General features: G+C 35.8%; 1 protein-coding gene across 6 annotated transcripts in view; it reads right to left on the bottom strand.

Annotated features, from left to right (window-relative positions):
* LOC139992526 (nephrin) overlaps positions 1-17,443 on the bottom strand; it is a 132,170-nt gene that overhangs the window by 56,612 nt on the left and 58,115 nt on the right. For all 6 annotated transcript variants that reach the window (XM_072013432.1, XM_072013431.1, XM_072013430.1 and 3 more), the window contains exon 6: positions 11,618-11,762. In XM_072013432.1, coding sequence (XP_071869533.1) covers positions 11,618-11,762 — 145 coding nt within the window. The remainder of the gene's footprint in view (positions 1-11,617; positions 11,763-17,443) is intronic.

Raw genomic sequence — 17,443 nt, forward strand, 5'->3', positions numbered from 1 at the left:
ACAGATTAAATAGGAAATATGTTCACATAGCCACATACAATATTACGTATAAACGTTATAACATTTACACATAAATATAGAGTATGTTCGTTTTGAATGTGTACACGTGATTATTTCTGTAAGTATCAGGAGTGCCAAAAAATGTTTCGGATGAAAGTTCTTTGACTTTATGGGGAAAACTTAATAAGATCTCTCGATTTTTTTTTTTTTTTTTACATTCTTATTTAGATTAAATGCCAATGTAACTTCGTAAAATGGAATTATACATTCTTTTAATACGGCATTGCATTGAAAAATATAAACATAAAAGCACTGCATTATCTTTCCTTGTTTTTTATACGATAAACTTCACAAGATTAAAATCAAAGTATCTTTTAAACTAGTCATTTTTCGACCCTAATACCTCTTTGTAGAGAATTAAAAATTGCATCGAACCGTATATAGAAAATGGTATATAAAAAAAAGTGTATAGTGTATATTTCATTTAAAGAAGTTACATCGGTATTGAAATTTCCTTAGATAAGAGTGTAAAAAAAAATCGAAATATTTTATTAACTTTCCACCATGAAGTCAAACAACTTTCATCTGAAACGCTTCTTCACATTTCTGATACTCATACATGCATACATATTTGACATGCTCCACATATTATTTAAAAATATTATGTTTTATATTTTGCGTATAAATTTTGGGGTTTCAGTGATGCACTTATGGAATATTTAACTGAATATTTGTGTTACGACCGTTCGCGGAGAGACGCGGTCGCGAGGAAAACGCGTCAGCGAGAGGCGTAAATTCTCGCTACGATTCGGCTAATCGACGCCGCGAAATAGTCGTTCCCCGTGTTTCGGTTAGGATAACAGGGGTGGTTAATTGAAATTAACTGTGTGTTAACAGGTTAATGTGATATGTATTCAACAATGGATTACACAATATTATGAGAGTCACAAGTATTTGACGATGAGTATAGATTATGCGTTACAGAAATAGGACCCGATTTGACGATATGTCTCGATGCGATAGTTAGACTTTGCAAACGAATTGATTGGGGTTAGGTAGAACCGTGATAGACTTATTGACTGTTCGGATGACGAAGATGAACTCTTCGAGAGTGACGATGCTGTATCAGAGGAGAGCTAGGAAAAGGTGTGTCTAACGCATGGGATCATCGGATTCGTTAATGACAGTTTTTTGGTCAGGAAAGTGAGGGAAATAGACGTTGTTTCTATTGGCTATTACGATTGTTGGTAGACCAGGAGGGGTCTTAGCCGCCCTCGATAGAAGGTTGGTAGTGGGAAGCATCGCACGTGTGCAAATAACTAATTTTAAGTGTTTTCCGGACACAAACCAGAGATCTTAGAAATTACTTTCGTAGAAAAGATCCTTGTTCGACCTGAGAAACTTTGTTGAGATTTTCTAAGATTTATGGTCGGTCCTTGAGATTCTTTAGAGTACGCCATAAGGAGGTGTAGACATATGGTTGCCATGTGCGATGCAAGGCCCCGTCCAGGTAGAGAGTCCTCCGACGTAACAATTTGTATAGAAATGTTTTTTTTTTTTTTTTTATTTGTTTTATTAAATTTTTACAATTTGTCCAGAAGGACATTTGGTAAAATGTTATAGCTTAGAGAATAAAAAAATAAAAAAATAAAAAATAAAAAATAAATAAAAATAAATAAAATATAGCACGTGGATGGTTACCCCCAGCGGGGTTCCATCTTCTAGGTTTCCTATTGCATCTCTATTTCGAGGTCTGCGGGATGCTTCCTCTTCAGTCTTCTTTCTATTTTGGTTTTATTTGTTTCAGCAGCCAGCTGGTTTGGGTGTGCTGCAAGTCTTTCTTAGTACTTTTTTGCGTATCTAGCGATTTCCTCTTTGACTGTTGGAATTTTTAGATCTTTTCGTAGGTCTTCATTTCTGACGTACCATGGAGCGTTAACTATTGTCCTTAAAATTTTTGCTTGCTCTATTTCTATTTTGCTTATTTTTTTTTTTTTATTTGTTTTATTAAATTTTTACAATTTGTCCAGAAGGACATTTGGTAAAATGTTGTAGCTTAGAGAATAAAAGAATAAAAAAGTAAAAAAAATAAAAATAAATAGAAATAAATAAAATATAGCACGTGGATGGTTACCCCCAGCGGGGTTCCATCTTCTAGGTTTCCTATTGCATCTCTATTTCGAGGTCTGCGGGATGCTTCCTCTTCAGTCTTCTTTCTATTTTGGTTTTATTTGTTTCAGCAGCCAGCTGGTTTGGGTGTGCTGCAAGTCTTTCTTTGTACTTTTTTGCGTATCTAGCGATTTCCTCTTTGACTGTTGGAATTTTTAGATCTTTTCGTAGGTCTTCATTTCTGACGTACCATGGAGCGTTAACTATTGTCCTTAAAATTTTTGCTTGCTCTATTTCTATTTTGCTTATGTGACTCATTGCTGCCGTCCCCCATAATGGGACTCCGTATGTCCAGATTGGTTTGATTACTGTTTTGTATATATTTAGTTTATTCATTGTGCTTAATTTAGATTTTCTATTGATTAACCAGTACATCTGCTTCCTTTTTGCACTTATTCTGTTTATTATTGATTTTATATGGTGCTTCCATGTAAGGCGTGTGTCTAAATTTATTCCTAGATATTTGACTTGCTTTGTTTGTGCTATGTGGGCGCCGTTCAGTTGAATATCTGGTGTTTTTCCTTTTCTAAGTGTAAATGTTATGTGGTTGCACTTGCTGGTGTTCACTTTTATTTGTTTGTTTTGCAGCCATTTTTCTATTTTTGTAATGTGTTCTTGTAGTAGTGCGGCGGCCGTTTCTAGATTTGCATGCCTCACTAGTATGGCCGTATCGTCCGCAAACGTCAGTGTTTTACTGTTGACAGTTGTTGGTATATCTGCCGTGTATAGTGTGTATAATATTGGTCCTAAGACACTTCCTTGCGGTACTCCTGCCTTGATGTCCTTAATTTCATAGTATGCATCATTTATTTTTACTACAAAGGTTCTGTTGTTTAAGTAAGATTTGAGTAGTTTGTAGATTTGTTCTGGAAATTGCTTTTTGATTGTTTGAAGAAGTTTTTCATGATTAACTTTGTCGAATGCTTTTTCGATATCCATAAAGAGTGCTGTGCAGTATTGTTTTGTTTCAAGCGACTGTAAGATTTCATTGACGAGTCTATGCATTTGTTCTATTGTGGAGTGTTTATTCCTGAATCCAAATTGTTGGTTCGGTATTAGTTTTTCTTTTTCTATTGTTGGTTTTAAGCGGTTATATATTATTTTCTCTAATAATTTGGAAAACGCAGGTAGTAATGACATCGGCCTGTAGGATGCAGTTAGATGTGGGTTTTTGTTTGGTTTGGGTAACATCACTATCTGTGCTATTTTCCATAGTGTAGGAAAGTACTGTATTCTTAGAATTGCGTTAAATATTATCGTTGTTAGTCTTATTGCCTTTGGGGGAAGGTTTTTTAAGATTTTCCCATTGATCAAGTCAAATCCTGGTGCTTTACTTGTCTTTGTTGCCTCAATTAAGTTTCTAACTTCTTGCGCTGTTGTGCTGAGTATGGTGCAGCGTTTATCAGTTGTGTTGCTGGCATTTTCCACTTCTTCATTTGTTTGCCATCCAGGGATGCTGTTATTAATTTCATACGGCGAAAATATATTTTGTAGGTGCTTTGAGAATTCTTCTGCCTGTTCTTCGTTGGTTCTGGCCCATGTGTTGTCCATTTTTCTGATTGCTGGGATTGTTTTTATTGTTTTCTTAATTTTGTTAGTGACTTTCCATAGGGAGTAGTCGGTATTCTCATGCGCGGATAGTGATTCGATGAATTTTGAGAATTCGTTATTATGATGTTCCTTTATTTTATTCTTTACTTCCTTTGCAAGTTTATTTAGGTTTTTCTTGTTTTCTCGTGTTCTCTGTTTTTGCCATTTTGCTTTCGCTTTTCTTTTTTCCCTGATTTTGTCTAGGATGTCCTGCGGAATAATTTTTGATTGCCTGCTATTTGTTTCATAGGTGGTGGTTGCCCACGCTGCTTCCTGTATTATTTCTGTCAAAGTTGCTACTGCCTGCTCAATGTGTTCAGGTGTTTTCAACGGGATATTGCAGTTGATTTTGTTTTCGATCAGCTCTTTGAAAGTTTGCCAGTTGGTGGTTTTATTGCAAAGCGACTCTGACTTGTTATAAAGTAGTGGTTTGCTTGTATATTCTATTATAATTGGTGAATGGTCGGAGTTAAGCTCGAGGCTGGTTGCTATTTTTAATTTGCTTACATTTAGCCCTTTTGTTACTGCAAAATCCAACAGGTCAGGTATTTTATTGGGGTCTGTCGGCCAGTACGTTGGTTTTCCTGTAGATAGTACGTTGAGGTTGCTGCTTCTAATGTATTTTTCCAATGTTCCACCTCTCGGCGTGCTAATTCTCGAACCCCATAATGTGTGCTTTGCATTAAAGTCTCCTGCCGCTATATATTTGTCGCCTAAGGATTGGAAGTACTCTTCCCATTTTTTAAGTGTCATTTTGTGTCTCGGAGGTACATATACTGCTGACATCTGGAAGTAATTGTCATTGGTTTGTATTGTGACAGTGGTTGCTTGTAGGTGTTCTTGATTTGTTTGACTATGTAAGTGATGCTTGATGTAATTTTTTATTATTACTGCAGTTCCTCCATGTGCTTTACCTGAGGGATGTTTGGTATCGTATATGGTGTAGTACGGTATTTTCATGTAGTTTTTTAGGGTGAAATGTGTTTCTGAGACAAGTAGTATATCAATATTATTTTTATACAAAAATATTTTAGTTTCGTGGGCTCGCTGTTGCAAGCCATTGGAGTTCCAGACTGCTATTTTCAAAATGTCCATCTCTATTTTTTACTTAGCAAGTTAGTGAGTAGTTGTAACATGATTGTTGTTTGTTGTGCTTGTTGTCTTAGTATTGTGTTTAGATCACTTACCATTTTTCCTAACATTTCCATACCTTTAATGGATTGTTTGAGCATTTCTTTGATGTCTGTAACGTCTTCGATGTTATTGTTTTCATTCTGATTGATTGCAAGCGTTGGTTTGCTAATGTTTTTAGTTACTTGTGCGTAGCTTCGTTTACCTTGGGGATCTATGTTTCTGCTTATAGCGTTTAGTTCGTGTTGTGCTTTCAATGTTGTTTCGTTATCCGTTATACTTTGTTGTGGTTGATGGTCATTGTGTGATCTGTTGCGAAGTGGAGGAAACAGTTTACGTTGTATTTGTTTCCTTATTTCACATCCTTTGTAGCTGGCTGGGTGGTTTCCGTTACAATTATAGCATTTAACTTCTTCTATTTTTCCTGTGTATATGGGCAGTGTATTGTTAGGTGATTTTTTGCACATTTAACACATGCCGGGCTTCTGTTGCAATAATTTTTTGTGTCCGTATTAGTGACACCGCATGCATTGTGGTATATCTTTTTTGTAGCGTGGTGGTTCCACTGTTACAATTGTATTTAGTATTTTTTTGATTTCATAAATTTCCTTGTTATTGGTTCTGGGTTCCAGTTCTATTAAGAATAGTGGCAATGGTTGCTTCGTATCGTATCTTGTCATATTGTTTATTGCTCTTGTTTCATGGCCAATTTTTCCTAATTCTTCACTTAATTTTTTTGTGTTAGTTTTTGGATGTAAACCTCTTATAACTATTTTATAGCTCCTTTCTGTTTTGAGTTGGTACGTGTGGTATATAGCATTTTTTTCCTTTAGTTCATTTATCACTTTCCTATAAACTTCTGGGGTGTTTGTTTGAATTTTTACTTGTTCTAATTTTGTTTGTTTTATTGTGTAGTTATCCTTCCCGACTATATTGTTTAGTAGATCAATAAGCGGGTCTATTATTTGGGCCTCAACAAATATTGGTGGTGGTTTTGATATGTAAGGTGTTTTAGTTGTGGTTTTGCTTGTCGGGTCATTGTCTATTTCTTCCGTTAGTGAGCTGAAGGAGTTTCTTAAAGGTAATTCTTGCAGCCATCGCTGCTTTCCTGTATCTGGGTTTCCTGCAGCATTTGTGCCTGGAATTATTTTACGTTTTTTGCTAGTCTTTGCTAGCTTCCAGTTTTCGTCCTGGTAACTTATTTTGTTGTCGTATCTGCACTCCTCCTGTCTCCGCTGCTCTTCCATTTCTTCTATTTCCATATCATTTTGGTTGTTATTATTTTGCTGTTGTTGCTGTAAGTCTGGTAAATCTGACGACCCTTTTATGTAATATTTTTCTCCATTGGTTGCAATCTTGATCGTTGATATCTGTTGTTGCATTGTTTGTCACTATCACTATTCGTAGCACTTCTCTGAATCACTTGACTGGAGCACACGTTTGCTTACACACATCTGTTCGCCTCGGTTGCCCGAGCGAGACTGTATAGAAATGTGTTTCACAACAAATGAAATTAAAAGGAGTTAAACAAATTCCAAAGATAATATTTGTAATCCTTGTTTTCTTTTCTGTATTTCTATTTATAGTGCTATATAATTCTCACAGATGTTGACTGAATCATTTGCAATAACCATCCTTGAATAGTTCTCACGGGTCTAGAATTACGCTTCAAATAATCGTTTGCGTGACAGAATCGAGCGGATGACTTCGTACGATAAAATCTTTTTATTCCAGCAGGACGCATGGAACACGCCTGTAGATTTTGCGAAAACCTCTTAGACCGATCTCATAACGAACCGGTCGTTATGCAGACTTGCTATTCCTACCACCATTCCTGGAGATTAACACCGTGATTCCGCTGTCCAATATAAAAGTTTTCCCCGACTAGACAGCGAGCAAGGTAGAAGCAAGAGGACACGAACGTGGAACGAAGAGGGAGAAAAAGAGGAAAGCAGGGATCAGTTCAGCTTCGCGGAAATTAATGGTACATGCCCATCAGTGGCTCAAGATTCTCTCGTTTTCTCGATTTGCTTCCTTTCGTTTTCGTCCAAAACCCTCTTTCTCCCCGTATAAAACTTGTTTTTCCTTTCTCTATCCACCTATTGCTCTATCCCATAAGTTTAGAAGTTCGTTCCACTCGTTCTTCCCATCAGATTTTCTCTGCATCTTCCTTCGTGACTGCTCTTGCTCCTCTTTCTATCTTCTATTCTCATATTCTCTTTCTACTTGCTACTTCTCTCGATTTTTTTTTCTTTTTTTTTTTCGTGCTCTATGTTATGCAAAAAGGAGTTATCAAAGGAGGAGTATATTATGTATTATGACGAGTATATTTTTGTTGAATTTTTTTGCTTTAATGTTAATTTATGATTGTGCAAAAAGATTTTAATATTATGTATAGATAACCCTCATATAACACGATATTTCTACAACACGATTTTAATATTTTCAATATAATAATATCATACGGTATTAAGCAGTATTTTAGTATCTTTGATATTCTAATATGATGAAGATTAGTATTTTGAAAATTTTGACGAGTATGATTAAGTCCGAAAGACTGATCGATAATGTAATAAATTTTAAAACTCTGTTTTGCAATGAAATGTTAGAAACTTCACTTATCATTTCCTACTTGTGTAGTCTTCATATTATGGTCTTCATATATAGATCGTGATTTTGGGTTTGATCAAATTTGCATGTGGTGTACTGGCCAATTCACACAAAGAACCGACCAGTTATTGACTTAGGATCGGACTTGAATTTAGAATCGCGTAGAATGATGAATGCTTGCGATTGCTAACAATGGTTGTTTAGTTACACTTGTTGTGCTACGCTATGTGTTTCTAAACTCTATGTATTCTATGCTGTAAATTCTGATATGTAACCAAGTAGTGTGTTATTTAAATTCTGAATTCTCATGTTTAATGAATCAGTGTGCTATTTAAACTCTGAATTCTGCCCGCAGGTACAAAAGAAGAAAAATAGACATTTTCAACGATATGATATTTTCGATATTTCACAATGAAAATACATTTTGGAAACCATGAGATTTCCAATAAAATAATTCGACATTAAATACTCTAAATTTTAGTGCTATAGCAAATATGACAATGGTTTCTAACTCATAAACCACGCCTCATATCAAGCTTTAACATATTTCCTCCTCCATCCTGTCTTTTCCCAGTTTCTTTTCCTCTTTTTTGCTCATTTACCTACGAAATCCATCATCTCCTCTTTTCTCCTTGAACCACTCTCTTTTTCCATCGATAATCGCGCCAGTCGGAGGTGGTTTCAGGTGGTGGAAAGGAATAAGGAAAAATTTACTCGTTATTGCAGGCGCGGGATCTTGCGGCGGAATTATCGGATTTGTTCGGTGGACTCGCATTACGAGAACCGAGGTCGAGTGAAATCATAAGCAAGAACTGGCTGGCGAACGTTGTAAATCGATATCGCGGCTGCTTTTTCACAGATTTTTACCCTCTCTTTCTCTTGCTACCCCTTTTCTTTCATCTCCTCTATCGTTCTTATTTGTTATTCTCTTCGTCTTTTTTTTCATTTTGCTTTCTCGTTGTTTTTGTTCGTTCGTTCATTGGTTCTTGCTCGAGTTTCAACGACGAAGAAACGATATCGAGCGAACGGTCACGAGGGAGCAGCGGATTTCTTGCTAATAGCGAGAGCGAGAGATCGAGTGTGAAGTCAATAGGTACTCGGGCCTCGACTTGACAGAATCCCAACGGATAAATAAGTTCCCCAACCCCTTCTTTTTGCTCGTTTCTTTGATGCCGATGATGCACGCAAGTTTTTAATTTCGGTAGGCAAATGCGATTTCGATGGCCTTTAAGACGACTCGGTACTGAAACGCGCGTTTAGGGGTGCTCAGAGAGGGTGGCAAAGCAAATTTGGAGCACGAATCGTGTCAAGTAGACTGGGGATATTTGTCATTCGACGGATTAGTAAAAATTTCGCTTTTTTAAATTAAAGACGCGATATTATACTATTTGATAAAATTTAATTTTGTAATAATTATTTGTTTTTAGTTAAAGTTCGTTCTTTAATTAACAGAATATATACTCACACTTTTCTTTTAGAAGATTACTAAGAAACTTGTTCTTTTTTCAAGCTGTAACATAATGTTCTACTTTTTAATAGAATTTAATTTTGCAATAATCATTTGATTTTTAATTAAAATAATATGAGCTGACAGAATTTTGAATTGAAATATCTACAGAACATTCAAAACATTTTGTATTATCATCGATTAATTAAATTGACGTTTGCCAACCAACTGAGAAGCGAAATGAATATTTTTGTATTAAAATTTAATTTGCGAATCTGTTTCGTCTCTAAGAAGAAGAAAATAAAGAATTTTCTGAATTGGCAGGTATTAATATTTACCTGTTCAATCTCGTGCCCCAGAGAAATATCAAATTGTTCTTTCTGTACGTTTTAGACTATTCGTGGATTAAAATCGAAAAGAAACGAGAAGGAATTGAAATAAATGGTCCGAATAGTACATTGGAAATATTCTTTTAAATATTTGGCATCGATATGCTTCTGGTCTGAGCGTTTATGTTTTGTTTATAGTGTGTTCTGGTTGGTTGCCAAGAAGCTTGTTCCACTGTAAGATTGCACATCGGGGGAATAGTGTGCTGTCGTCAGGTTCTTAAGTGGCGTGGGTGTTAGTGGAGCGGAAATTTACAGAAGGATGACTATTCGATGCAGAACAAGGCTGTATGAGTGAAAGAAACGTCTAAAAACGGAAGACTCGAATGCGAGAGAGTGCATCGATCGTGGCAATCTAACTGCTTGAGATTCGAAGCACTCTTTGCCGTGGTAATAGGATGGATAGCAAAACAATAGAACTCGTGCATTGTCAATAAAAATGGCGAGAAGAACGTCGGAAAATAGTACAGTTATTCTGCCTTCTAGATATTCCTTTTATTATCATTGTTGATTTCTTTGTTCTACTTCGAGTATGTTAAAAGCGATCATTAATAAAAACTGTTAAATTAGAGATTAAAACTTTGAAGAATGGGTGAAATTTTCAATTCGAATTATTGAAACTTTTAATCTCAATTTTCTCGAAAGATATAGATATTCTTGTTATCTTTTATTATTACTGTTGTAACTTCTTTATTCGTAGAATATCTGCTTCGAGTATTAAAAGCGATTATGTAAAAAACATTGAATCATAGATTACAAATTTTAAGAATATTCGATATTTTCAATTTACATTATCGAAACTTTTAATCTCAATCTTTGACATTTGACATGACTTATAAACATTATCACCGAAATTTGATATTACGTATATTATTCAGTTTCCTCACAATTATTATATTTCATTCTATTATTTTACCAATACAATAACGGATTACATTTCTTTCATTTCCCGACTACGAAATATTATATATCTCACTGTACCTTCTAAGGTTAATAATTTTCAAAAGCTCTCACGTTTTACTATCGTGTTACCGTTCCTGCATACTGCAGCAACGTTATTATCGTTCTCTGGCTTGAACTTTTCAGTTGGCACAGTCTGCGAAGCCTCGAAAGAATTAATTAAAATTTTTAATTAATCCAAGTAAACTACGTACCATGGAAAGTTGACTGGAAGAATAGATGGTCGTGACGACACGCGTTTCGCATTAGAGTTCCTGGCTTGTCGTCGACGAGACAAACTTCAGAGAAGCTATTTTCACCACTCGAAACAATCGGTCGTCAATGCGTTGCTCTATCGATTAGGCGAATTAAATTACGTTCCACGACGCGACGCAATAAATCGCTCATCAACCATATTTCATTTTTATTGGACAGCTATATGGCCGTGTTTCCTCGTAGACTAGACATTGCAAAAAACCCGATTGAAGCATTTCCAAATTTTTCCCCGTCGGAAAACCAATCAGACAGATTTCCAGATCTGTCCTCGACACTGTTGACAAATTTCCCCGTCTCTTCTCTCCCGTTCTACAATTTTACGTAATCAACGCTTGCTTTCCTTTGATTCAATTTTGCTATTTTTAGAGCGTTGAATTGAGATTAGGGAAATTAGGATTAGGCTTATAATTAGGTGTCCTGAAAGTATTTTAGTATTTTATGTTTTATTGATGGACTGTGAATATTTATGCAAAATTATATTTTTGTGGACATAATTAAAAATGTTGATTTTCTTGGTTATGAATGTAATTGATGAGCTAGAAATATAATTTAAAAAAGTTTAATTTGTTTAGTTATATTCGTAGTATCAAGTAAGCAATTTAATACATATGAAGACGAGTATTGTATTTTGTTTTGAATCGAAAAAATATACAGTCTATCTGTTTTTATAAGATTAATTCTTCCTACGTCTTTATGCAATTTAATTTAGTAAATATTAGTTGACTTCATATGTTGGAATTTTGCAAATACAAGAAGCATAATAGTTAATGCAAGGGGGATTAAAGAGAATTACTATTTGGTACGATAGTGATTGACACAGCATGGCAGGTCCCTTTCTACTCTAAAAATTCTATTTTCGCCGCAACCAAACAGAAAATATTCCATTCAAAGCCCAAAAAACACACACAACACCTATATCTGAAAATCAGCTGATCAAAACTGTCTTGTCACTCGTTCTCTATTTTTCATGGTAAGTGTGTGACCACCACCTGTCGTGGAAGAAAATATCGCCGAGAGATTCTACTCCCTGTAGATCGTCACTATGAAATTTCAATGAAAACACACTCACGGTGTATATCGAGCTTCCATCCGTCCTCCATCTCGGAATCCGGGATATCCGGCACGCTGCCGTGGCAGGAGAGGAACTTGCCAGCGTCCTCGATAGTCGGCACGAACGTGAGAATGCTGGTGGTGACGTTGGAGTCGGGGCTCATCTGTGGGATGGCTCTCATGAATTTAAAACAGTTTACCGAACTGGTCTGCCTGATCGTTGAGCTATATCCACGCTAGAAAAAACAAACGCTGGCCGCGAAGCTGATTCAGGAAGTCGAAGCTGACGGACGCCGGAAGTCGAACATCCAGGGAACGAAAGTGCAAAAAGAAATGAGAGAGAGAATGTGTGTGTGTGTGTGTGTGCGTGCGCGCGCTTGTGTAAAAGAAAGGACAAAGGCTGGAGATTTAGCATGATTGCTTTTCGCGGTGAAATTGCGCGGTCGCTTGCAAAATATTAGTTACAGAACAGACTTTCACATAGAGAGAGAGAGAGAGAGAGAGCATGTTTTTTTCATAGTGTAATTAAATCTGAAAACCCAAATCTGTTGCATCGGACGTCTTCGTGGATCTCCTTTTGTGTTTAACGTTTTGGATGATGGTATAATGAAAATTTTTATCGAAGAGAAATATCGTAGAGCTGGGATAGTAGACGAAGATGTTTTGAGTGATTAGGAGGTAGTGAAAGGAATTTTTTTTTTATGATTCTGCACGGTGTCTTTGTCACAATTTTTTTGCTACATTTCTTAGGTGATGGTATAATGGGAATTTTTATAAAAGAGAAATATTGCTCGGTTCCGATGATTTGAAGATAGTAAAAGGAGTGTTCATTGGGTTTTGGATGGCATTGAAGTATACTTGTATATTTACAATGACTCGTAAAAGTATTTGAGCAATTACCGTAGGAAAGTTTTATTTATATATTGTTATGTAATGTAATATGTTATGTAAAACACTTTGAAATTTCACTAGTACCGTAATGAAATACGACTGTCATGATTATATTGGTAAAATTTGAAGCAAGGTGAAAATGTATATAGAAATCACAAGATACTTATTGCATACACATATTCAGAATCAGTCTCGCTCGGGCAACTGAGGCGAACAGATGTGTGTAAGCAAACGTGTGCTCCAGTCAAGTGATTCAGAGAAGTGCTACGAATAGTGATAGTGACAAACAATGCAACAGCAGATATCAACGATCAAGATTGCAACCAATGGAGAAAAATATTACATAAAAGGGTCGTCAGATTTACCAGGCTTACAGCAACAACAGCAAAATAATAACAACCAAAATGATATGGAAATAGAAGAAATGGAAGAGCAGCGGAGACAGGAGGAGTGCAGACACGACAACAAAATAAGTTACCAGGACGAAAACTGGAAGCTAGCAAAGACTAGCAAAAAACGTAAAATAATTCCAGGCACAAATGCTGCAGGAAACCCAGATACAGGAAAGCAGCGATGGCTGCAAGAATTACCTTTAAGAAACTCCTTCAGCTCACTAACGGAAGAAATAGACAATGACCCGACAAGCAAAACCACAACTAAAACACCTTACATATCAAAACCACCACCAATATTTGTTGAGGCCCAAATAATAGACCCGCTTATTGATCTACTAAACAATGTAGTCGGGAAGGATAACTACACAATAAAACAAACAAAATTAGAACAAGTAAAAATTCAAACAAACACCCCAGAAGTTTATAGGAAAGTGATAAATGAACTAAAGGGAAAAAATGCTATATACCACACGTACCAACTCAAAACAGAAAGGAGCTATAAAATAGTTATAAGAGGTTTACATCCAAAAACTAACACAAAAAAATTAAGTGAAGAATTAGGAAAAATTGGCCATGAAACAAGAGCAATAAACAATATGACAAGATACGATACGAAGCAACCATTGCCACTATTCTTAATAGAACTGGAACCCAGAACCAATAACAAGGAAATTTATGAAATCAAAAAAATATTAAATACAATTGTAACAGTGGAACCACCACGCTACAAAAAAGATATACCACAATGCATGCGGTGTCACTAATACGGACACAAAAAATTATTGCAACAGAAGCCCGGCATGTGTTAAATGTGCAAAAAATCACCTAACAATACACTGCCCATACACAGGAAAAATAGAAGAAGTTAAATGCTATAATTGTAACGGAAACCACCCAGCCAGCTACAAAGGATGTGAAATAAGGAAACAAATACAACGTAAACTGTTTCCTCCACTTCGCAACAGATCACACAATGACCATCAACCACAACAAAGTATAACGGATAACGAAACAACATTGAAAGCACAACACGAACTAAACGCTATAAGCAGAAACATAGATCCCCAAGGTAAACGAAGCTACGCACAAGTAACTAAAAACATTAGCAAACCAACGCTTGCAATCAATCAGAATGAAAACAATAACATCGAAGACGTTACAGACATCAAAGAAATGCTCAAACAATCCATTAAAGGTATGGAAATGTTAGGAAAAATGGTAAGTGATCTAAACACAATACTAAGACAACAAGCACAACAAACAACAATCATGTTACAACTACTCACTAACTTGCTAAGTAAAAAATAGAGATGGACATTTTGAAAATAGCAGTCTGGAACTCCAATGGCTTGCAACAGCGAGCCCACGAAACTAAAATATTTTTGTATAAAAATAATATTGATATACTACTTGTCTCAGAAACACATTTCACCCTAAAAAACTACATGAAAATACCGTACTACACCATATACGATACCAAACATCCCTCAGGTAAAGCACATGGAGGAACTGCAGTAATAATAAAAAATTACATCAAGCATCACTTACATAGTCAAACAAATCAAGAACACCTACAAGCAACCACTGTCACAATACAAACCAATGACAATTACTTCCAGATGTCAGCAGTATATGTACCTCCGAGACACAAAATGACACTTAAAAAATGGGAAGAGTACTTCCAATCCTTAGGCGACAAATATATAGCGGCAGGAGACTTTAATGCAAAGCACACATTATGGGGTTCGAGAATTAGCACGCCGAGAGGTGGAACATTGGAAAAATACATTAGAAGCAGCAACCTCAACGTACTATCTACAGGAAAACCAACGTACTGGCCGACAGACCCCAATAAAATACCTGACCTGTTGGATTTTGCAGTAACAAAAGGGCTAAATGTAAGCAAATTAAAAATAGCAACCAGCCTCGAGCTTAACTCCGACCATTCACCAATTATAATAGAATATACAAGCAAACCACTACTTTATAACAAGTCAGAGTCGCTTTGCAATAAAACCACCAACTGGCAAACTTTCAAAGAGCTGATCGAAAACAAAATCAACTGCAATATCCCGTTGAAAACACCTGAACACATTGAGCAGGCAGTAGCAACTTTGACAGAAATAATACAGGAAGCAGCGTGGGCAACCACCACCTATGAAACAAATAGCAGGCAATCAAAAATTATTCCGCAGGACATCCTAGACAAAATCAGGGAAAAAAGAAAAGCGAAAGCAAAATGGCAAAAACAGAGAACACGAGAAAACAAGAAAAACCTAAATAAACTTGCAAAGGAAGTAAAGAATAAAATAAAGGAACATCATAATAACGAATTCTCAAAATTCATCGAATCACTATCCGCGCATGAGAATACCGACTACTCCCTATGGAAAGTCACTAACAAAATTAAGAAAACAATAAAAACAATCCCAGCAATCAGAAAAATGGACAACACATGGGCCAGAACCAACGAAGAACAGGCAGAAGAATTCTCAAAGCACCTACAAAATATATTTTCGCCGTATGAAATTAATAACAGCATCCCTGGATGGCAAACAAATGAAGAAGTGGAAAATGCCAGCAACACAACTGATAAACGCTGCACCATACTCAGCACAACAGCGCAAGAAGTTAGAAACTTAATTGAGGCAACAAAGACAAGTAAAGCACCAGGATTTGACTTGATCAATGGGAAAATCTTAAAAAACCTTCCCCCAAAGGCAATAAGACTAACAACGATAATATTTAACGCAATTCTAAGAATACAGTACTTTCCTACACTATGGAAAATAGCACAGATAGTGATGTTACCCAAACCAAACAAAAACCCACATCTAACTGCATCCTACAGGCCGATGTCATTACTACCTGCGTTTTCCAAATTATTAGAGAAAATAATATATAACCGCTTAAAACCAACAATAGAAAAAGAAAAACTAATACCGAACCAACAATTTGGATTCAGGAATAAACACTCCACAATAGAACAAATGCATAGACTCGTCAATGAAATCTTACAGTCGCTTGAAACAAAACAATACTGCACAGCACTCTTTATGGATATCGAAAAAGCATTCGACAAAGTTAATCATGAAAAACTTCTTCAAACAATCAAAAAGCAATTTCCAGAACAAATCTACAAACTACTCAAATCTTACTTAAACAACAGAACCTTTGTAGTAAAAATAAATGATGCATACTATGAAATTAAGGACATCAAGGCAGGAGTACCGCAAGGAAGTGTCTTAGGACCAATATTATACACACTATACACGGCAGATATACCAACAACTGTCAACAGTAAAACACTGACGTTTGCGGACGATACGGCCATACTAGTGAGGCATGCAAATCTAGAAACGGCCGCCGCACTACTACAAGAACACATTACAAAAATAGAAAAATGGCTGCAAAACAAACAAATAAAAGTGAACACCAGCAAGTGCAACCACATAACATTTACACTTAGAAAAGGAAAAACACCAGATATTCAACTGAACGGCGCCCACATAGCACAAACAAAGCAAGTCAAATATCTAGGAATAAATTTAGACACACGCCTTACATGGAAGCACCATATAAAATCAATAATAAACAGAATAAGTGCAAAAAGGAAGCAGATGTACTGGTTAATCAATAGAAAATCTAAATTAAGCACAATGAATAAACTAAATATATACAAAACAGTAATCAAACCAATCTGGACATACGGAGTCCCATTATGGGGGACGGCAGCAATGAGTCACATAAGCAAAATAGAAATAGAGCAAGCAAAAATTTTAAGGACAATAGTTAACGCTCCATGGTACGTCAGAAATGAAGACCTACGAAAAGATCTAAAAATTCCAACAGTCAAAGAGGAAATCGCTAGATACGCAAAAAAGTACAAAGAAAGACTTGCAGCACACCCAAACCAGCTGGCTGCTGAAACAAATAAAACCAAAATAGAAAGAAGACTGAAGAGGAAGCATCCCGCAGACCTCGAAATAGAGATGCAATAGGAAACCTAGAAGATGGAACCCCGCTGGGGGTAACCATCCACGTGCTATATTTTATTTATTTCTATTTATTTTTATTTTTTTTACTTTTTTATTCTTTTATTCTCTAAGCTACAACATTTTACCAAATGTCCTTCTGGACAAATTGTAAAAATTTAATAAAACAAATAAAAAAAAAAAAACATTCAGAAAAAAATTAGTATATGGCATAATAGTCGTCTTAAGCATATAATAAATGTCAAAGATTATTCCAACGAATATTAAGGTTTATTAATGTAATGAAGAATTGATTGCTTCAAATCTTTCGTTGTCTCTGAACCTATAAAATATATACTTGCACTAAGCACGTTGTAGCTTCTATGCAAATTTTCAGATTTATTTCAAACTTTTCCAATATAATCATGATATATATTATATGTTGATCCATGTTGATAGATGTTGCGTTCCATTATAGTAATTTTCTAAAATATTTCATATAATAACATAATGTACTGTAGTATCGTGAACAAAAGGCCCTAAAAGACATCGGGTAAACCATAAACATTGTCGCGAGTCGAGGTG

This window comes from Bombus fervidus, chromosome 11, assembly GCF_041682495.2.
Source record: "Bombus fervidus isolate BK054 chromosome 11, iyBomFerv1, whole genome shotgun sequence".
Taxonomy (NCBI): Eukaryota; Metazoa; Arthropoda; class Insecta; order Hymenoptera; family Apidae; genus Bombus; species Bombus fervidus.